Source organism: Corvus cornix, chromosome 20 (genome assembly GCF_000738735.6).
Source record: "Corvus cornix cornix isolate S_Up_H32 chromosome 20, ASM73873v5, whole genome shotgun sequence".
Taxonomy (NCBI): domain Eukaryota; kingdom Metazoa; phylum Chordata; class Aves; order Passeriformes; family Corvidae; genus Corvus; species Corvus cornix.
In genome coordinates, this window is record NC_046349.1 from 7052546 (window position 1) to 7074319 (window position 21774).

Genomic DNA, 21774 nt, shown 5'->3' on the forward strand with positions numbered 1-21774 from the left:
TGACAGTGACTGCGGTGCCACTTTCCAAAGCCGTAGCCGCTCATACAAGCCCGGTGGGCGTTTGCTGGGTGTCTGCCAGGCAGCCTGCAAGTGACCCTGCTGAAAACTCGTGGGAAGAAAGGCAGAGGGGAACAGAGTGCCTTGGTCTCTCCATCCTCGATCTCCACGTGCCGAGTTCCTCCAGCACGGGCACCCAGGACTCCGTGGCCTCATCCCTTGGGGTCTGCTGAAGCTGCAGCACCGAGGGATTGCTGTGGTTGAGCAATAGCTGCATTTCACAACATCCTTGATTGGCTCAGGGATGTTGCCTCTGGCAGCCAGGACTTCCCTGGATACAGCATGAGATCTGCCTGCATCAGCAGCCTTGGCTTTCCTGTGCCTGGACCCCAACAGGAAATGAAAGTAACTGAAACATTTCTTCTTCCCTCACTTTTGTCCTGCAAGAAGAGATCAGCCAGCCCAGCTCTCCTGGTTGGGGGGGCACAGGGGTGCTCCTCTTTCACCCCTACCTGCCTGCAGCCTGGCTCCTGCCCCTGTCTCCAGCCATCGTGACAAGAGCTGTGACATGTCAGGCCTCAGAAGTGTTGTCTTTGGGGCTTGATGCTGGGGTGATGGATGTCTCCTCCTGTGCATGGCTGCTCTGTGCAGGAGCCCCATGACAGGGCCTGGAGGTGCAGGGCACCCCACTGATGGAGTTGCCCTGGTGCAGCTGCCCAGCCCAGGCAGGTGCTGCTTTGCCAGCCCTACTGGGTGTGGGAGTCCCCGGGGTCTGCTCACACGAGGTGAGAAGCTGTGCCCTGCCTTCTTTAGCCATTGCTGTGCCCCAAGGCTGCTCTGGCGCCCCAAGGCTGCTCTGGTGCCTTTGGCGGGTCCGTGGTGTGACAGCAACAGCTCACAGAGTAGCCCGGAGATGCACAGGACAGGGAGAGGGATGGGGAGCAGCAGGGCTGGGACACTGCTCCAGGGCAGCCCGGGCTGTTCCCAGCTTTTGCTGGGTGCAGGCTGCAGGAATGTGGCTCTGTCAGGCTCAGCTGGCAGTGCCCAACCCAGCTCTGCTCCACTGAGCATCCACTGCTGCTGCAGGCAGGGACCACTGGCACTGACAGAGGGCTGGAAATTGGGCTGTTGCCTCCCAGTTTCCACTGCCCCTTCCCCGCCTTCAGTGAGAGGCACCAGGTGTGCCTCTGTGCTGGGCCGTGCCATGGTGCCAGCGGCACAGAGGAGCAGGGCGGTGGCCAAGCAGGAAGTCCTGGGGACGCCCCCCGTGGGTCCGCACACCACCCGCGCTTGTGGTTCCTGGTTTGGCAGGGATATAAAGGTGGTGTGGGGTGTGGGCAGGGAGAGCCCAGCGCAGCACAGCATTGCGGGAAGCCAGGATGGGAGTGCAGAGCCTGGTGGTGGCTTGCGGGGCAGTGGCCTTGTGCCTGGCACTCACCACAGCCACCAACCCCGGCTTCGTGGTGAGGATCACCCAGGCAGGCTTGGACTACGGTGGGTTCTGCTTCTGATTTCTCTCCTCACAGATGTGCTGGTGGCAGAGGTGTGGAGCCAGGTACCCTGTGAGAAGTGCAGGGTCTTGGGGCAGGATGGGGACATCCTCGGACAGAGGTGCCAAATGCACCATCGCCCAGGGCTTCCCCTGTTGCCCCTGTCTGCCCTCCACCCCACAACCTGATGGAGCCCCTGCAGAGGGGAACCAGCCCTGTGGGGTCTCAGGGAGCTGCAGGCAGGCAGTGTTGTGGGCTGGCACAGCAGGAGGGTCCTGCTGCAGTGGTGGCAGTGATGATCTCCCTGTGTCCCTGCAGCCAATCAGCAGGGGATCGCGATCCTGCAGAAGGAGTTGGCCCAGCTGAAGCTGCCAGACATCTCAGATAAGTCGGGGAAGGTGCGCTATCAGCTCTCCAGGTGAGCCCTGACAGTCTTTGGAGCCACCCACTGCCACCCAACCCAGGAAAGGGGCAGGTGGGGTAGGGATGGAGCCCCCAGGGCCGTGAGGACCATCTTGTCCCCTCCACAGCCCCCTGAGATGTTGGCTTTGTCCTTGGTTCAGGCAGATATGTTCCCGTTTCACTCCTTGCCCAGTGGGAAAGGGGATCTGGGGGGATGGCACTCCAGGTATGGGTGGATTTTGTACAGTCAAAGCCTGGGTGGTGGAGATGGCCTTGCCTCTGGGACCAGGGCACCCATTCCCATGTGAGCAGGAGCCCAGCCTCTGTGGAAATACCAGCTCCCTGCTGCCCTGGATGCCGCTCTGCTCCTGCTGTGCAGGATTTGGAGCTGCCGTGGGTGGCTGCAAGGGCCACATTCACAAAGGTGCTGCTCTGCTCTGCGTGTCCCTGCCAGGCACAGCTTTGCAGCAGCAGAACTACAGCTGGGGATGCTGCCTGTGCAGTGACTCCACACCAGCCCTCCCTTCCTCCCTCTCTCTCCCTCCCTCCCTCCCTTCCTCCCCAGCCTTGTGCTTGGGAGTGAGGAACCACTATAACATGACTTTTCATTCATGTATTTTTAGACTACGCCTTCCCAATTTCCGCTTGCCATACTCACGGATTACCCCCATCTCCAACGTGGGCCTGCAGGTCTCCATCTCCAACGCCTTTGCGGAGCTGAATGGGGACTGGCGGGTGAAGTTTCGCTTTCTGTACGTGCCCAGCTCTTCCTCTCCCCATTCAGGCACTCACTCCATGTCTCCCTCTCTGGATCTGGACAGGTTTCTTCTCCTCTCCCTCTCCCTTGTGTTTTGGGCAGCTGTCACTTTGCTCCCCCAGATGTGATATATAAAACAGGGTGGGAGGCAGGAACGAGGCACACGATGGGGGAGCTGCACGGAATCTCAGGTCTCTCTTCCACCACCTCTACTTACTCTCAGTCCCCTCTATTTAAAGGTTACCACTCCTAGTTTATGTGCCAGTGAAATTTGTTTCTCCTGAGTTTAAAAACTTTCCCAGTCTCCTCTGGATGCACCATACAAGGGGGAGACTGATCTAGATAGATTCATCCTGAAGCAGACTTGAGGTCCCTTCACCAGGCCTTGGCATTGAGAAACATCCCTTTCTCATCCCCCTCTCCCTGCAGCCGTGCCCACGGATCTTTTAACCTGAAGGTGGAAAATGTCTACATCAAAATCAGCCTGAGGCTGGGCAGCGATGCCGCTGGGAAGCCCACCGTGAGCACCTCGGAGTGCAGTGCCCACATCTCCAAAGTCCGGGTCCGCTTTTCGGGCAGGCTGGGGTATGTAACTTCACTGGAAGGTCTGGAAACACTGTGTGTTAGCCCACCTGCCATGGGAATGTGGCTCTGCCATTGGAATGTGGCCCCGGTGTGAGGAGTAAGTTGTTGGCAAATCTGAGGTTGCCTCGTCTTAAATCTGGCCTGAGTTTCTCCTGCTGTGGCTGCGCATTTCAGGGGGTGGGTGTGGTTAGGGCAGACACCAGACTTCTGTGGTTTACCAGTGAGTCTGTTTGCAAATGTAAACCCTGGGGCAAAGCCAGATGCCAAATTGGTGTGGGAATGATGTTCCCAGGGTCTTGCATCTCTAGGGTCTCCCTTTCCTGGGCACACACTTCAGCAGTGTGGATCTGAGCTATTCAGGGCTTCTCTCTGTGTTTCTCTGCAGGTGGCTTTACAACCTCTTCCACAGGGCTATTGAGTCCAGGCTGCGGAAGACTTTGGAGAGCAAGGTATGTGAACAATGGAGGGCAGGGCTCCAGGGTTTTCTGGTGGTCTTTAGCCCTCACTTGTAGGTGAAGTGCTGGAAGGATCAGATGTAGGGATGTAACTATAGCCACAGCACATGCCTGTGGGGTGGGTTAATCCTTTCTGTTGGTCTTCTTCGGCCAAGTCCTGGCTGCTCAGCCCAGTTCATTCCTGCATGGGCCACATGAGATTCCTTCCAAGGGCCTCCCCAGAGCTCAACTGTGCCGAGGGGAAATTGCTGCAAGCAGATGCTTGTAGGTATAAACCCTGCCCTGCTTGGTTCTTAGACACTTCATGCACTGCCTGATGAATGGAGACAATCATCACAGTGTGTGCTCTTTTATTTAAGCAGGTTTATTCACAGAGCAGGGAGCGTGGCTGAGGCTCCGAGCGGGGGCTGTGACCTGGCTGCCCCCGCTCAGCTCTGTGGCCTGTCTGTCCCACAGATCTGTGGCATTGTGGACAAGTCTGTACGAAACGAGCTCCAGAAGTTTGTCCAGACCTTGCCAGGTACTGAGGGGCTGCATGTGGGTTTAGGAGCAGTTCTTTCCAGCTTTTCCCAGCCACGAGGACAGTGTTTTACCTTGTGTCCACTCCCCATCTGCTGGTACTCTGGCACCCAAGCTGGGAGCTGGGGAGCACCTTCTCAGCAGAGACAAATCACTGTGTGCCCAGTCTGGCTGCGGAGATCCCTCCAGGATCTGTGCCCCAGGACTGGCAGGGGCTCGGGCTGCTTTAGCTGGGGGATCCAGGCCATTCCTCAGGTCCAGGAGCTGGACAGGAGAAACAGCCAGGAGGAAAATGGGGGGTTTTTGCTTCTTGCAGAAGCAAGCACACATGCAGGTGGTACTGAGCTGATGCACCAGGAAGTCCAGGCATGGCACTGCCCAGATGCCAGCAGAGGCCATCTGCTCCCAGTTTTCCTGACCATCTCCCTCTCACTCACCTCTTCCCTCTGTTTACAGTCACAGCGAGGATAGATGCCAAGACTGGGATTGATTACTCCTTGGTGGCAGCCCCAAGAGCTACTGCCCAGTTCTTGGATGCAGGCCTGAAGGTGAGAGGCTGCCCTGGGGACACTTGATTTGGCCAATGCCATTGCCACAGGCAGATGGGAACCAAGGCTTTGGTACCCGCTGCAAAAGCTGTTTGCCAGCCTGAGTCAGCAGGTGAAGCCCACCGCTATTTGCACCCCTTCTCCACCTCTCTCCCTCCTCCCAGGGTGAGTTCTACTCCCTGGCCCACCGCTCCACCGTCCCCTTCTCACCGCTGCCACTGGCCTTCCCCTCGGATCACGACCGCATGGTTTACTTTGGAGCCTCCAGCTACTTCTTCAACACAGCCGGCATCGCCTACCACGAGGCCGGGGCACTGGTCTTCGAAATCACGGAGGACATGGTGAGTGGCACAAGTGGGACAGGGCTGGCCCTGCGTCCCTGGAAGAGGTTCCATTTGCTGAGGAGCTCCGGGAGCAGCCAGCAGTCTTGGAGAAGCCCCAGTGAGAGAGCTGGGGGCTGTGGGATGGGGCTGGGCTGTCAGACACAGGTGTGTGTGGGGATGAGAGGGCTCACCATGGGCTCCTCTGTGCCACATTGCCCCAGTGTGACAGTCGTCTCCCTGCAGATCCCAAAGGATTCTAGATTCAGCTTGGACACCTCCCTCTTCTCAGTCTTCATTCCCCAGGTGAGCAGTCTGGCCCTGCCTGCCCAGAGCTCTTGCACACACAGGCTTTGCTCTGTGCCAGGTGTTCTCCCCCAGGAGCGGGGGTTTGTGCCGTTGTTCCCATCCTCTCCCTATGCCCACACAGCTGGAGGAGATGTACCCAAACATGCCAGTGAAGTTCAGGCTGTCCACTCCCACTGCTCCGTTCCTGACTATTGGACCAGGAGGAATCTCGCTCAATCCCATTGTGGAAGCCCAGGCTTATGCCATCCTTCCCAACTCCAGTCTGGCTCCACTCTTCCTCCTCAGCCTGGTGAGTTCAGGCACAGCCTGTGGCAGTGGGGCAAAGAAGGGAGTTTGAGCTGAGCCCAGTCCTGTTGCCCAGATCCTGCCAGGGGAGGTTCCGGGTGCTGTCCGGGTGCAGTGGGGGCGTCAAGAAAACAATTCCAGGTTTAATGCTGGGTGCAAACACGCCCCTGGATGGGCAGTGGTCCTGCTGTGTTTCAGCTGGTCAGAGCCGTTCCCCCGGGTGTCTGGTTTGGGGTGAGGTGGGGTGAGCACTGCCAGAGCTCTGTGCTCTCTCCCCAGACAGGGAACGTGTCTGCTGTCATCAACGTGAGATCCGACCGCATAGTTGGGAGCCTGGATGTGGGCAGGTACAGAGGGGAGCAGCCACTGACTGGGCAGGGGGTGGCTTCTGTTCTGGGGTTGTTTCTGTTCTGGGTGCCCAGCAACAGAGGCGGGGTGGGAAGGTCCCAGGGATGTGGGCTTGGTGTGGAGGGAATGAGCTGGGGCTGGAGGGAGAAGGATCTGCATGGCTGTTGATGGGTGGTGGGTGGAATTGTTCCCTCCGTTGGGACATCCTCCAAAGCACCCCTTCTGTCCCTGTGCAGGATCAGGCTCTCTCTGAAGGATTCTGCTGTCGGCACTTTCGAGGTAAGCTATGACCATGACCAGAGCCCCCAGCATGGAGCTGGGAGCCTTCTGGGGGACGGCTCATTCCCCCTGCCTCCCAACAGAGGACCTGAGGATGCACCCAGGACCCCACATTGACCCTGCAGCCACCTCCTGCCTCAGCCTGCAAGGCTGGGAAAGGATGCGGAGCCTGATCCCTCGCTGCTCTCACCCCAACATTTCCCACTCTGCCAGTGTGGCCAGACAAAGCTGCTGGTCTCTGGCAAAGTGGGTGCCCATCCCAGCTCCTCATCTCTTTTTCATTTCCCACTTATCCTCCAGTGCCTGCACATCTCCTGTCCCACAGACTAAAGCTTTTCCTCCCTCCTCCCCTCTCCCCAGGTGAGAACGATACAGTCCTTAATGAACATCTTGACTTCAAAGATCCTGCTCCCACGTCTTAATGGTGAGAACCTGCTGGGGAGAATGGGGGTGCTGGAGCACCCTACACTCAGGTTGCTCCATCCAAGTGGTGCCAGCTCGCTAATTAAATCCTCATTGCTAAGGCTGATCTGGGGGGAAAGTGCGTGCAGGAGGCTGCAGTGAAGTGGTGGGAGCCTCTTGCTGCTCTGACAGGCTCCCAGCAGCAAATGCAATGGAAAAAATGAGCCCTGTGCATATCCTAATGCTTTCCAGACCCTCTCCCCGAATCTCTGCTTCTCCTGCCTTGCCAGCAGTTCAGACCAGAGTGGGGCTGGTGGCTGGAGGGGCCAAGGGGAGTGTCATGGCACAACAAGCAGCCCTTCTGTGGAGCAGCAGAGGAGAGAAAAGGACTGGGGGAAGGCGGTGGCCACCTTCTCTGTGTGCTCCGTGCTTCCTTGATTCCCATTCCCATCCCAATGCAGACACGTGTTGTCTTTTCCAGCCCGGTTAGATGAGGGTTTCCCTCTGCCGCTTCTGGACAGGATTCAGCTCTCCAATATCCTTGTGAGGTTCTACCAGGTGAGTGAGGGGGAGCACCTGGTCCCAGCTGGAGCCCATCCCGCTGCCCCCAAGCCCCTGCATACCAGCACAGCCTCCAAATCCAGTTCCCCCAGCTGTGCTGGGAAGTGATGGATGGGAGGGTGCTCTCAGCCGAGATCCCAATGGCCCAGCAGCAAACCAGAGCACATGTGCCAATCCATTCTCCCTTCAGGGATGTGGTGGGTGCTGGGCAATGCAGCTGCCAGGGCCAGTGGCAGCCCAGCGCTTTCTCTCTTTCTCGCAGAATTTCCTGCTGCTCGGAGCAGATGTTCACTTCCAGCCCCGGGGATGAAGATAAGGCAGTGAGAGCCCTCCAGCACTGCAAATGCTCCATTCACCACTTTGCCCTTCCCTGCCCCTGCCAGAGCCAAAGGGCACCGCTCCTGCCAGTGTCCCACATTGCTGCCTTGGCCCGGACCCTCCATCCTCCTTCTGGGGCCTCACCTGGTGCTACCAAGAGCTGGGGGTGCCCTGTCCTGAGCCACCCCCTCCCCTCCCTCCCTCTGAGCAGCAATAAAGGTGCTGGTGCTGGGGCCTTCGTGTCAGTGTCACTGTCTGTGCCTGGGGCTGCACTGGGCCAGGTGGGAGCTGGAGCTGGATCAGGACCACTTCATTGGGCTGTTTCCATGGCCTTGGCGAGGCACAATGGAACACCTGTGTCCCGCTGTCCCATCCTTCACTCCAGGCTCGGGGCAGAGTGGCTGGAAAGAGCACAGTGGAAAGGGCCCTGGGGGTGCTGGTGAACAGCAGCTGAACATGAGCCCCAGGTGGCCAAGAAGGTCAAGGACATCCTGGCCTGTATCAGCCTGGTGGGGCAGCCAGGCCATGGAGGGATTGTCCCCCTGGCACCAGTGAGGCCCACACCTTTGTGAGGTCCTTTGCCAGTTCTGGCTCCCTCACTTCAAGAAGGACATGGAGGCGCTGGAGCGTGTCCAGAGATGGGCAGTGGTGCTGGGGAAGGGGCTGGAGCACCAGGCAAGGCTGAGGGAGCTGTGGGGGCTCAGCCTGGAGGAAAGGAGGCTCAGGAGGGACCTTCTCTCTCTACAGCTCCCCAGCAGGAGGGTGCAGCCAGGTGAGGGTCGGGCTCTGCTCCCAGGGAACAAGGGACAGGACAAGAGACATGATCTGAAGCTGCACATGGGGAGTTTTAGGTTGGATATTTGGAAGAATTTCTTCACAAGGTCATTAGACCTTGGAATGAGCTGCCCAGGGAGATGGCAGAGTCACCGTCCCTGGAGGTGCTTAAGGAAAGACTGGACGTGGCGCTCAGTGCCCTGGTCTAGTTGACATGGTGCTTCTGGGTCACAAGTTGAATCGATGATCTCGGAGGTCTTTTCCAACCAAATTAATTCTGTGATTTTGGGACTGCCGCGGCGGCGCCGCCCTGCAGCGGGGCGGGCCCGGAACGGCGGCGGGGCGGAACGCGGCGCCGAGTGGCGGGGGCGGCGGCGGGGCCGCTGTGTCAGCGCACGGCGGGGCCGCCCCATCCCTGGCCCGCCGGTCCGTCCCCCAAAGCGCCCCCCCGGCCGCGGCCATGCTGCCCGGGGCCCGAGCGCTGCGGGCGGCGGGGCTGCTCCGCCCGCCCGGGGCCGCCGCCCGCAGAGCGTACTGCGGGCCGGGACAGCGGCCGGCGGGGCGCGGCGTCGCGCTGCCCGCGGGGCCCGACCTGCGGCACTTCCTGAGGGCCGCTGCCGCGGGGCAGCCGGGGCCGTCGCTGGAGCTGCCTCCTGAGCCGGGCTCTACCGCCGGGGCCCCGAAAGGTGTGTGGGTCTGCGGGGCCGGAGCTGTTGGGGTCAGCCGAACCCTGCGGCTGTGGCCTCGCTGCCCTGTCAAAGGGCAGCCGTAAGGCCCGTGCTGACAGTGGTGCCTCGCAGCCGGAGCAAAGTGGGGGAAATGGGTTATTTGGGAGCTTCTGGGGCCCTGAGGGGGTTTTGACGCTAGAAGGAGTTTAGTCCTTGGCTGCAAAGTCGTGTGTATTCTTCCACCATGGAGTTGGTTGCCTGGCACTGGCCTGCAGTGTGTGCTGGGCTATCCGTGGGGCTGTGGCATCCCCATGTGGGGCTGCGTTGCTGTGGTGCCCTGGCAGGGCATGGTTTTCATTGCCCTGAGTGTTGTGTGTATGTCAGTAAGGGCACAGCTGCTGCTGCTGCTCTGCAGTCACGGCCTAGCCATGTCCTCTTGCAGAACACACAGCTTTCCCAGAGTCTGTCCTTTGGTTTATTCTTTGTGGGCTGCAGGTGCTGGCAGCTTTGGTGCTGCTTCCCTGACTTTAGTGGTGGGATTGAAGACTTCTTCCCATAGAGCTGATAGGACAGGTTGTGGACAGGAGTTGAGCAGGCTCCTGCGTCACACGCCCTTTGTTGCAGTGTACCTGGAGACCTACGGCTGCCAGATGAACGTCAATGACACGGAGATTGCCTGGGCCATCCTGCAGAAGAATGGCTATGCCAGGACAAAGGAGCTGGATGAGGTAAGGCAGCACCTTGGCAGCTTTTCTGGAGCACAAGGCTGCAGGGTCCTCACATCCTGGCTGTGCCTGTGAGTCCCAGCTTTTCTCTGGAGTGCAATCCTGTGAGATGTTATGAGTTTTGCAGTCTGTGTTCTTCGGAGCGAAGGAAGCTACTTAACAAGTGTGGTAGAAAGCTGTGGGTTGTCTTTTTTCTTTAAACTACTGGGCTTCCTCTCAGTTGGAGAGGGATTGGACACAGCGGGATCCCCCCATCTCATCTTTGAGTTTACTTTAACCATTTAGTAGAAGACTCTACTTGTCTTCTGTTTCTTTCTTGCACCTCTGTTTGTTGAAACCTGCCGTGTACTCAGGCAGGTCTTTTTCCCTGAGTTAAGTGAGTTTTATAGTCTGGCTCTTCAGGTTACCTGGGCAGGGCATCAGAACTTATTGTTTGGCTTTTATAAATTCTTCTCTTTTTGTTGCTTTCTATTTAGGCAGATGTGATTCTTCTTGTCACCTGTTCCGTGAGGTAAGGAAATGTTTGTCACTGCTGGTTTGGGACAGCTTTTAAGGAATTAACATTTGAAAACCCAGGCAATAAATGTGTTGCATGAGGAAAGCAGTGTGCAGGGGTGAAACTGGCTCTTTAGCTGAGGGTAGGGCTGGCTGGTGCTGTGATTTGCAACGTTAATTGTGCTATGAATCGCTTCTCTATGTAGTGAGAAGTTCTTTGGTAGTGTAAGCTCTGTGTATATGCCATGGGCAGTGAGAGACCTGCACAATTAATGGTTTTATTTTTAAATATTCTGTCTTCTCTTGAAGCGACTCTCTAGTACAGTGTCTGTACTTCAAAAATGCAAGAAATATGTTTAGGGGCAACTTGATATAAAGGGAACTTTGCTTGTTTTTTGTGAATGCAGAAGATACCAAATGCTCATTGTCACTTGCAGGGTACCTTGTGGCCTAGGCACTTTTTCTCCCCAAGAGCTTAGCCCCTGAGGTGTTCCTGCAGTGGAGATGCTCTAAAGCAAGCAAAGTGACAGCAGATGAGATAGAGTTGAGACATAATCCCCACTCCACAAAGGGCACTTTCAGGTGCCATTCGATCCATCAGGTGGATGATTCCCTGCCTTTAGCTGAATTCTCCTCACAAAGCACTTGGGCCACTTAAGGCTGGGGCTCTGCTCGGGTGCAGCAGGTGGAATACCCATTTTTCGTGTCTCCCCAGGGAGAAGGCAGAGCAGGCCATCTGGAACCGTCTGCAGCACCTCAAGTCGCTGAAGGCCCGGCGGCCCCAGGCTCGTGCTCCGCTCCGCATCGGGATCCTGGGTACGGCCGCGCTGCGTCACCTGGACCCACCGGCAGCACCCGCCTTTCCCTGGGGTGAAAGCAGCTGGGAAGGGCTGCGGGGGAGTAACGGGAGGTGGGCACTGCCTCACCAGGGCCCTTCTCCTTTGTTGGCAGGATGCATGGCCGAGAGGCTTAAGGAGGAGATTCTGCAGAGGGAGAAGCTGGTCGATGTCGTGGCAGGCCCTGATGCCTACCGTGACCTTCCGCGGCTGCTGGCCGTGGCAGAGTCTGGCCAGCAAGCTGCCAACGTCCTGCTGTCCCTAGATGAGACGTATGCTGACATCCTGCCTGTCCAGACTAGTGCAGGTGGCAGGACAGCGTTTGTGTGAGTGCCTTTTCCCAGTGCTTGTTTCTGTGGCTCGGGTTTGGAAATCTGCTGTGCAGAGCAGATGTGTCAGTGAGAGCAGCTGCCCAGGAGATGCAGTGCCCTGGCTGCACTGAGTTTACAGAGTCTGTGTGTGTGTTTGCTGCTGCTTTGCTGTGTGACTGAGCCCTGGAGAGCGTTTCCTGAGCTCTGGCTGTTGTGGACTTCTCTCCCTCTCCTTTGGGAATGCTGACTCTCAGCCTGATGCTGCATTGAGTGATTTCTGTTCCACTGTCCCTTTCTGAAGTTCATGCCACTCTCATCCCCTGCCTTCTGTGGTGCCCTGCCCCAAGTTCTGCTATTTATTCTTCTAATCCTCTACACATTATAACTTTTGATTGTTTCATTTTGGTGATGACATTGCCAAACATGAAATCAGACTCTGCTTGGCATATGGAAGGACAGTATCACTCTCTGCAGGAGTGGGATGTCGAAGGATCTTTCATCACTGCCAGGCTGCAGTGGAAGTCTGTGCCTCATTAGTTCTTTCCAGCTTTCTTGGAAATGTGCATGAAGAATCAGGAGGTATTAGCTCAGGGCAAGCTGAATCCAGTGTGGGTGTTCTGTGTATGGAGCTGGCTGGAGGCAGCACTACTGGGTTCACCCTGGGCAGGATGCAGCACGGATGGTTCTGGAGCAGTCATGGTGTGACCTGTGCTTTACCTCTGGGCAGGTCCATCATGCGGGGCTGTGACAACATGTGCAGTTACTGCATCGTGCCCTTCACCCGGGGCCGGGAAAGGAGCCGCCCCATTGCCTCCATCCTGCAGGAAGTGAGGATGCTCTCAGATCAGGTGAGGCAGAGCCTCTTCCCACCTGTCCCACACCATGGGAGAAAGGGTGATTCCTGGTGACAGTGTCTTCAGTGGTACTTGTAACCAGTGTCACTGCCTTTATCTGCAGAGATGAGGTTACTGTGGGATTCCACCAGTGGCTTTGATTCCCCTTGTAATACTCCATGGCAGACAGGGAAGGGAGGGCTTCTGTTGGAAACTCCTTTGAGTAAAACCATGGCTGCCCTTGCAGCTCAGCCATCCTGCCTGAGTTACATTTCTTCCCCTGTTTATTTTGTAGGGAGTGAAAGAAGTGACCCTCTTGGGTCAGAATGTCAACAGCTTTCGAGACCTGTCTGAGGTGCAGTTTCAGTCAGTGGCTGCCCCAGGCCTGAGCCGTGGCTTTAGCACAGTCTACAAAGCCAAATCGGGAGGTTTGCGCTTCGCACACCTGCTGGACCAGGTCTCTAGGATTGATCCAGAAATGAGGATCCGTTTCACCTCTCCACACCCCAAGGATTTTCCTGATGAGGCACGTGTAAAATAAGCACCTTGGCCTCTGCTTGCAGGCAGGGAGGCAGCTCTGAAATGTGAAGTGTGGGCTGTGCTGCCTCCCCAAAGAGAACGTGGGTTCCCAAAGTGGGAACAGCAGCTCCTGGGAGTTGGATGTTGGGGCTAAAGCTGGCAGGTTTGCAGTTTGCTGGCTTTTACCCAGGGAAGACTCTTCCCTTGGCATCCTGGTAGAGTTAACCTGTCTGAGACATCTCCTGATCACTTGCCACAGGTCCTGCAGCTCATCCAGGAGCGACACAACATCTGCAAACAGCTGCACCTCCCTGCTCAGAGTGGGAGCACACGAGTCCTGGAGGCCATGCGGCGAGGGTGGGTCAGCCCACGAGGAGCCCTGTGTCCTGCCCTCTGATTTGGCCTGCTGGTTTCTCCTCACTGATGTCTAGGGTTTCCAGTTAGCAAACCCATGTGCTTTTCATTGCAGATACACAAGAGAAGCCTATTTAGAGCTTGTGCACCATGTGCGTGACTCTATTCCAGGTGTGTTTTCCTGTGGCTTGATCTGAACTCAGCACAACTGCATCTCACTGTCCTTTGCTGAGTGCTGTGTTCCTCTCTTCCATGAGAGAAGTGTACAGCTGTGTCTCTGTTACAGGAGTGAGCTTGAGCAGTGATTTCATCGCTGGGTTCTGCGGAGAGACAGAGGAGGATCACCAGCAGACGGTGTCCTTGCTGCGGGAGGTCCGCTACAACATTGGCTTCCTGTTTGCCTATAGTATGAGACAGGTGAGTGCAGGCCCTGGTGGAGAAGGCTGTTAGCTCTAGGTGTGTCACCTAAACTTGTCAGTGCTGTTTCTCACAATAACACATTTTGTAAAAAGCTGTTGCAAATCATACCCAAAGACTTGGTCTACTGGTAGATTTCTTTTCTCCCAGGCAGCACTTGCAGGGTACGTGGTTCTGCAAGGGCTATTGTTGTGCCTGGGAAGCTTCCAGCTCCTCTGTAGGAGTGTCAGGGTTTGTAACTGCAGGGTCATTGCAGGGAAGCAACTGTGTCAGCAGAGGCTGCAGGTACATTATTTGCTGATGAGGAATGTGCTGATGGAGGTGGGCTGGAGCCCAGGTATAAGGACTGTCCATCAAGTCTGGAGGGAAGTGGTGAATTTTTGAGAAAGTATTTCCATGAGAAGAGTGGGTATTTGGTTAGTGTCCATTAGAATGTTCTCCAAAGTGTATGATACTGTTGGGGAAGAGGACAGAAGGTTGGGAAACACAAGGAAGCAAAGATTCAAGAGATAGATTAGAAATGGTCTACGGACAAACAGGCACAGGCACATCCCCCACAGGAGCTGCTAAACTGCTTCACAGCCACTGATACTCAGTGCCCTGCATCAAAAGGTGGAGGATAAAGATGTGAGTAGCACGAGGACAGGTGGCTGGCACTGGAATAGTTCTGTTGTCATACAAACTGAAATGCTGGGAAGCTGTTGCTGGAAGAGCAGCGGAGCTGGCTGGGGTCAGACAAGGCTCTGAGCTCAGGCTGGGTGCTGAGGGGCTGCACTGGCTCTGTGTGTGTGCAGAAGACCCGGGCGCATCACCGGCTGCAGGACGATGTCCCCACGGACGTGAAGAAGCGGCGGCTGGAGCAGCTCATTGCCACCTTCCGGGAGGAAGCTGCGAGGGCCAACGCAGCACTGGTGGGACAGGCCCAGCTGGTGCTTGTGGAAGGGGTGAGTGTGCCTGGAATGGAATTGTTATCCTCCCTTCTTGCTGGTTCTGAGACTGTGCACAGCAGTCACCACTTCTGCCTTCCCTTCTTGCTTTCCCCATGTGATCCCAGGACTCCCAAGACTGTTTCTTCACACGTAAGCAGACAGCCTGACTTTTCCAGAGCACTGAGCTGAGCACAGGGGATGGGATCGGTTAGGGATGCATCTCTGGCCAAGCACAGAATTTGTGCTTTGGTGTGTGAGTGTCAACCAGCAGCTCTGGCCACAGGACTCTGTTCCAGGGCTTGGTTAATGTGGGTTTAATACCATCAATAGTGCTCAATTAATTCCCGAGGCAATAAAGCTCAGCAGTGAATCAGAGCAATTGCCATGCAGGTAATGTTCCCTGTCCTCTTTCCAGCCCAGCAAACGCTCTGCCTCGGAGCTGTGTGGGAGGAATGACGGCAACATCAAGGTGATCTTCCCCGACGCTGAGCTGGAGGATGCTGCCGAGTGTGGGGCTCCAGGCAGAGCCCAACCAGGGGACTACGTGATGGTGAAGGTGACCTACCTGCAGTGCTCATTTCCTTGCACAGTGCTGTTCTCTAGGCCAGCTGCTGCCAGAAGAGCCTAAAATTAGAATGGATCCTCCCCAGTCTTTCTGTGCCTGAGGACCTGTGTTGTTTCTTTCAGGTAACCTCTGCCAGCTCACAGACCCTGCAGGGAGTTCCGCTCTGCCGAACCACCCTGTCCCGTGCTGCTGCTTCTCACTGAGGGATCTCTGCTGCCCTTGGATGAAAGCAGCATATTTTCTCCAGGAAGAAGCAAGGAGGTTCTTGTTGTGATCAGGTGGAGATACAGTAGAAACAGGGAGATATATATGTATATTAAAATTTATTTATGAAATAATAAAATACATATATATGTTTCTGCTTTGGTGCCAACCTACCCTTCATAGATGCATGCAGGTTCAAAGGAATGGAAGCTATGTGTGAACTTACAAAAGTACTGTGAGATTGTGTATTTTGACTTGCCCCGAGGCTTGTCCCACCCTCGCAGTGCTGCTGGTCTGTCCTCTGACTGCAATCACGTCCTCTGTCATGGCCCAGCCTGAGAGATGGATGTGCAGAGCAGGTCTTTCCTATGAGCTCAGCTGAATTTAGGAGCTGCAAAAGCTGGTAGTGCCTACAAAACACAGCTCCAGCAGCTGCTGGAGAATGGCAGGAGTACTGTCAAAGGGTAGAGAGAACAGAAGATTGATGAATTCTTTCCAAATATTGGCAAAATGCTTGGAAAGGGGATGCAAGAACCCACACCATGCTCGTGTGTTGGAATGTGGCGCTGGACTGCGGAATGAAAAATGGTGTTTAACGTGCACCGGTGAATCTGTTGTGTCTGGGGCTGAAGGAATGCAGCCTTGCCCTGGTACTGGGGAGGATTGGGTCTTGTCTGGAGATTTCCTTGTTTCCCGTCCTGGGGGGATGCATGGGAAGAGACAGCTGCTAGTTGAGGGTCATCTCTCTCCTCTTAAAACCTGGGGTGCAGTTTTGTGATTCAAACATCTATGGATGTCCTTCCCTTTGCTCAGTGATAGAAGTGGTTGTGCTAATTTAAATGGCCAGTAAGTTCTTCAAGTACATCTGACAGTTCCTTGTTTTCATCAGCCTGCAGCTGACCCTGGCTGCAGTGTCACATTCCAGCCTGCTCTGTGAAATTCAAACAAGGACCTGTGACCTGCACTTGTGAGTAAACGGACATGTGAGAAGGGATCACCCCTTTTCATATAGATAATCGTGTCATTAAAATAAATCCATGTAAAAGGCTCTGTCCAGTGACCAGTTTTGAAGGAACAGCTGGTGGCAGGGCAGTCATGACATGAATTTGCAGAATTTTAAAATAAACATGAAAGGGTTTTGCTCGAAAGCCGCCTCTCCCGCTCAGCTCTTTCTGGGCTATAATTGTATCTCTTTGAAAATAGCATGGTTCACTGAATATTCATTAGGCTTCAAGAAACAAATACATTTTGCTTATTATCTCAGAGCTGAGTCCCTTTTCCTAGAAGTGAGTCTGCACAGTCAGCGCAGTCCATGTGAGCTCTGAGGTGCTGACAGGCACACAGGGCTGGTCTGCCCTCCTGCTTCCACATGGGAAAGTGTCTTTGGCCCAAGTTCACAAACCAGGGCCTGAACCTCTGCTGCCCAGTGAGGGTGAGCCTTTGGCCCAGGGGGATTTCAGGAGGAGGCAGCAGTTTGGGATAAAATCCCAAAGGAAGCAGCAGGATGTATAAGCAACACCCCTCAGAAGTGCTGGGCACTGAGGCCGACGTGCTCGGCTAATCAAGCCCACAGGCTAGTGGCCTAATTTAACTGCCCTATGGCAGATCTTTCAGCTCGTGATTCCCGGGCATTTTGGGATGAGGGGCCAAACCAACACCCTGGAAAGGGCTGACACCCACCTTCCCCTGCTCGTTTTGACCTCTCCAGGAGCACCTATTCCAAGTGGGAAATGCAGATGACAGTGTGCCCTCCCCCCTCCATCCTGTTTTGAGGCCAGCTGTGGCCGTTTTACAATCATTATTTTAAGAGCGGGAGACTAATGAGGAGGAGAGCTGGGTTTTACATTTTGATGAGGAGGTGATAATGCTCACTGCACGGGCTCCCTGGGGAGCCACAGCACTCACCATTTGCTTCGCCTCTTTAGTTTTTATAGGCCTCGGGAATGAAGACTGAGGTTTTAAGGCAGCAAAGCATCCATTAGGAAGTGCTTACGGTGACCTTGGAGGCCGAGTCAGTCCTTTGGCACTGCCTGGAAGAAGGAATGTGTTGTTTTCTTTGAGGCCTGGAGGTGGGATGCAATTTCTGTGTCACTTCTCAGGTTTGCTGCCTGAATCCAGCTGTTGGGAAAGCTGAACTTGTACTTCGTGCTCTTTCTTGCACGTTTCTGTTCCCACCCTGAGCAGGGATGAGAGCCCTGAACTCTCCCGGACCTCCCGTCTCCCACTCTGACGTACACCTGTGCCTTCTGCAGGTCCAAGTAGTGCCCTTCCAGCCAGTCGTGCCCCAGTTACACCCATGGGCAAACACCTAAGGAGGCGTTTGGCAGATCAGGTTTCCCAGTACAGACCTGAAGTGCTGGGATGACATTTACTTTCCAACAGCAGCCGTGCCCTGAGGGTGTCTCCTGACACCGGAATTTTGTAACACACAGCCTGCACTTTCCTTTCTGCTGGCAGGGTGTGTGGGCGAGGCTGGACATCACCCGCACACACAAATAGCTTCACCTGGCAAAAAGGTCGCTGTCAGGGAGAACAAGAGCCCGTTTGTTCCCCGGACCCCCATCAAAGAACAAACTTGTTTGTCCTCAGGTCTTGGCTGTGCTCAGGGAGTGGAGGGACAGAGAGCAGCGGGCGCTCACAGCCTCTGTTCGCTGCTCAGCACTGGCTTTTATTGGCCTCAGGACAGTCTCAAAATTGATGCCCGTCATTGCCTACGCTCACCTGCCCAAACATGCTCCCTTCTCCAAGACTTTCGAAGCAGCTTGGGCAGAGCAGTCAGGCTTTTCCCAGTGCCAGAGCTGGTCACGGTGTATCATGCCCTTCCCCAGAGCCCCTGGAGCTCTGCAGTCTGTTTTCCCTCTGCATGTCATGGTGCTGGTGGAGGGAAGGATGGACGTTCTCCCTGGTGGAAGCCTGTAAGCACAGTTTGCTTTAGGTCAGCTGCAGCCTCGCTCTGCTGAGGTGGTGGCAGGTGACAAGGCATTGCCTCTGAGTGATGCCAGCAGCCTGCCAGCCGGTGCCAAGGGAAATGCTTTCCTCCTCTTTCTCTCTTTTCACTCCAGCAGACAGGCTCCATGTGCCTGCCAGCCAATTCCCCCAGGCCTCCTCCTCCTCCCTGCTCTGGGACTGCTGTGGGCTGTGGGTCCAGGGAGTTTTCCTTCAGTAGCTTTTCATCACCATTTCTGAAGCGAGCTCTTTGCACAGAGCTTTGGGATTTAATGCAACATAAAGAACTTTCGAAACTGTTTTCCACTTCTCAAACCAGTTCTATCTTTAGTTCACTTCTTTCTGGAAGTGGTTGGGTTCTGGCAGGGCAAGTACAGCTGCTCCTACAGGCTCCTCTGCAGCCGCTGGTGAACTCTGTGCTGTGCTGGAAATGCAACAAGCTCTCCATTGCCACTGCTTGGTGCACCCCCAGACCAGCCCCAAGCTGCTCTGCAGCCCCCCTAGGCTGGCATTGTCTGTCCCCAGCCTCCCTCCATGTCCATGTGCTTCCCAGAGCACTGCTGGGCTGTGACCTGCATGGCAATGACAGAGGTACCGGTGGTGAGTGGCAGCTCTGAGTTCTGGGGGTTTGTGAATTCAGAGTCTGTTACAGGCACCACTGCTCTCTGGGGCCCAGGAGTCCTGCGGCTTTCCCTCCTCCCTTGTGAGCAATTTATTTCCTTTACTGACAGACAACTATTGACTTCTCATTCTCCTGAAGATGAGATGTCTTGTCTCATCAGGTTTAAATTAGTTTTATCTTTAGCCTTTCCTATTAATAAGCTCTCTTTGCGGTGTCATTACTTGATATCTATTTTCTGATGTTTTTCATTAATGGCTCTCTATCTTCCAGATATTTTTTCAAGTTTTTTTTTCCCCTGCTGCTGAGTTATTTAACAGTCAGACACAGATCAGAGATGTGAAGAAGGTCTGATGCTGGTCAGAGAGAGCGTGGAATGGCCCAGCACCAGGTGTGCAGGGCAGGGTGCTGGGACTGTGGTGGGGCTGCATTGGGGCTGTCAGGAATGGTCACACATTCCCTTCCTGTCTCTCTGCATCCCTCTGATCCCAGCCTGAGCTCTGACACGCCTGGGGCTCTCAGGAGCACGAGTCAATAGAGTAATTAAAATGCCTCCCATGAGGTGAAGGTGCTGCAATTCCTTTGGACAGCTGTATCTGTGAAAAACAGAGGACTGCTTTCTGTGCTTCGTGTGCCTGGCAAGGCTCTTCCCCTTCAGCAGAACTTCCACTAGGAAATGTGAAAGGGAGTTATTTCACATTATTTCAAGGGGGCCCCTGCCCAGGGTCCCTGTTCCTGCTGGGTCTGAGCCACCTTCCCTGGCAGCCGGTCTGGGGCAGCTGCCACTGCCACCAGGAACATGGAGCTGGCAGTACTGCCAGCCTGGGGGCAGGCAGGGCTTTCTCATTATGTCTTCAAGGGTGTCAAAAGCAAAGTCCATCAGTGTTGAAAACACCCAAATCTCAGCCTCGTTGCCCTACATTTACTTCTTGCATTAAGGAGGAGGAGAAAGGTGCCCAGTTCCTTGGGAGCAAACCCAAGGATGACAACAGCCTGATGCATGGTGGCATGTCTAACTGAGCTGTCAGGGTGCTCAGGGACACTGCTGGGGGTGTGCTTGACACTTGCAGAGCCAGGTCACTGCTGGATCCCTCGCTGGTCCCAGCTGTGGCTCCCATGTGGGAATTACAGAGCGGCTGCAGGATGGGCAATTTGCAGCAGCACCTCCAGCAGAGGGTTTGAGGGTGATTAATATTCAGCACACTGCTGTGAAAATGAACAGCCAGAAAGGATTGTCCTCCTCCCCTTCCTGCATCCATGAGGACAGCGAGTGGAACAGAAATGAAATTCACTTTTGGCCAGGCTGATTATGAGGTTTTGAGATTAAACAAGGTGCTCCATTCTCTTTGGGTTATTTAGTGTCTTTTAATCTGTTTCTTCTTCCTTTCTTTTTTTTTTTTTTTTTTTTTTTTTATGTCATCTTTCTGTAATTTAATTACAGGAAGTTTAAAAAAGAGTAGTAGGAAGCTTTGGTTGAAGCTATCAGAACCAAACAGGAGGCAATTCCAAAACCAGTTTCTCTTTAAAAAAGGGAAACATTCTGACATTTCAATAAAAGAAAGATTCTTCCCATAATTTCTTATCCAAACTACATTTTGAAAAGCCCTTATACTGTTGATGGGAAAGCTTTCCCCATCCCATGCTCAGCAAGCAGCCAGCACAGCAGAGCCTGGCAGGAGCAGTAGCAGTGCTGACAGTGCCCCTGGGATGCTCCAGGCAGCAGATGGGTGTAATGGGGTGCAGAAGCCTGGGAGAGGCTCAGAGCAGTCTCCACAGGAGAACCCAGTAGGGTGAGAGAAACCTCAAGAAAAACCCCATCAGTGCCCTTGCAGCCAGAGCTGGCAAAGATCTGAGCTGTTCCAGAGTCACCTGTCCAGGCACACTGTGCCCAGGTGGTGCCAGCAGCAGCAGGGACATCCCCCATGGTACCGTTTTTATTAATATTGGTGGGTCAGACCAGTGCAGATGCTGCTGCTGTCCCCACAGGGCTCACAGTGGCCAGTGGCTGCCCACCCCTGCCTCTGTGGCAGCGGAGGTGGGACCCAGCCCCATGGCACCTTGCCACCTGGAGAGGTTTGGGCTTTGGCATCTTGGCTCTATGGTTACCGAGGGAATATTTACACCTCTTTTTGCAGTCATTCACAGCAAGTGAGCCTAGAATGGGGCTTGGCACCTTCTTTCATCCTCCTCCTTCTGTTTCCTTAGGAACTGGAAACTGAAGGTGCCCAGTGAGGCGTTATGGATTCAATAGCTTGTGCCAAGGCACTGCCACCCATCCCGTCCTCCCCCTCTGACAGAGCTCTGCCACTGACATCAAAGGTCACCTGGCATCTGCCCTTCATCTTTGTGCTCTGAGCACAGGCAGACAACCCAGCATGTGGGTGTTACTGCAGCCAGAACGGGGTGCACTGGGTGCAGCACAGACGCGCCCAGTGCCCACATCTCATTAGCATTGTTACCTCTGCCATTAATTGGCAGGGCAGGGGTGACATTGGCTGCTCAGGGTATGGCTCACTCACAGTGGTGAGATAAAGGGAGTGAGGAGCAGCAGAGGAGGCTGGGCTGTGGTGTTGGGGCACTGGTGAGCCATCAGCCACGCCATTACCTTGGGAAAAGAGCAGCGAGAACCTCCAAGGTTTTCAGGGGAACATTTAGCCACTCAGAAGATGTGAGCAGGAGCCCTGGCCCTGGGAGTGTCCCAGGAGGATGCTGGCTGCAAGCTCTCAGCTAACAGCACCAGGACTCCCCTGTGCCTGTTGGATGGGGCTCTGGGGCCCTGGGCAGGACCAGAGGGACTCATGATGGGCAGAGGCAGAGGAGGGTGTTGGTGCTGCCCACCAGGAATGCCCAGCAGAGCCAGTGTGGACACTTGGAAGTGGCTGGTGGCACACGGTGCTGTGTCAGTGGATCTGGAAGCTGCAGGACTCGGGAATCTGGCCCTGGCCCTGGCATCTCTCCCCGTGCAGCCATTCTGCTCCAGGGCTGTGTCACAGCCAGCTCCGGG

General features: G+C 55.1%; 2 protein-coding genes across 2 annotated transcripts; both read left to right on the forward strand.

The window, feature by feature from the left end:
* Positions 1-1327: 1327 nt before the first annotated feature.
* Positions 1328-7809, forward strand: LOC104687846 (bactericidal permeability increasing protein). The gene is made up of 15 exons (XM_019284360.3): positions 1328-1491; positions 1806-1905; positions 2513-2641; positions 3076-3231; positions 3617-3680; positions 4143-4206; positions 4662-4753; positions 4918-5094; positions 5320-5379; positions 5504-5671; positions 5947-6014; positions 6252-6294; positions 6655-6718; positions 7178-7254; positions 7520-7809. Exons 1-15 carry the CDS (start codon positions 1377-1379, stop codon positions 7565-7567), a joined length of 1425 nt encoding a protein of 474 aa, XP_019139905.3. The 5' UTR covers positions 1328-1376; the 3' UTR covers positions 7568-7809.
* Positions 7810-8794: 985 nt separating this feature from the next.
* Positions 8795-15363, forward strand: CDK5RAP1 (CDK5 regulatory subunit associated protein 1). The gene is made up of 13 exons (XM_039563682.1): positions 8795-9035; positions 9642-9745; positions 10219-10253; positions 10953-11053; positions 11189-11399; positions 12112-12232; positions 12513-12743; positions 12996-13093; positions 13206-13261; positions 13377-13507; positions 14302-14451; positions 14852-14992; positions 15124-15363. Exons 1-13 carry the CDS (start codon positions 8810-8812, stop codon positions 15202-15204), a joined length of 1686 nt encoding a protein of 561 aa, XP_039419616.1. The 5' UTR covers positions 8795-8809; the 3' UTR covers positions 15205-15363.
* Positions 15364-21774: the final 6411 nt, after the last annotated feature.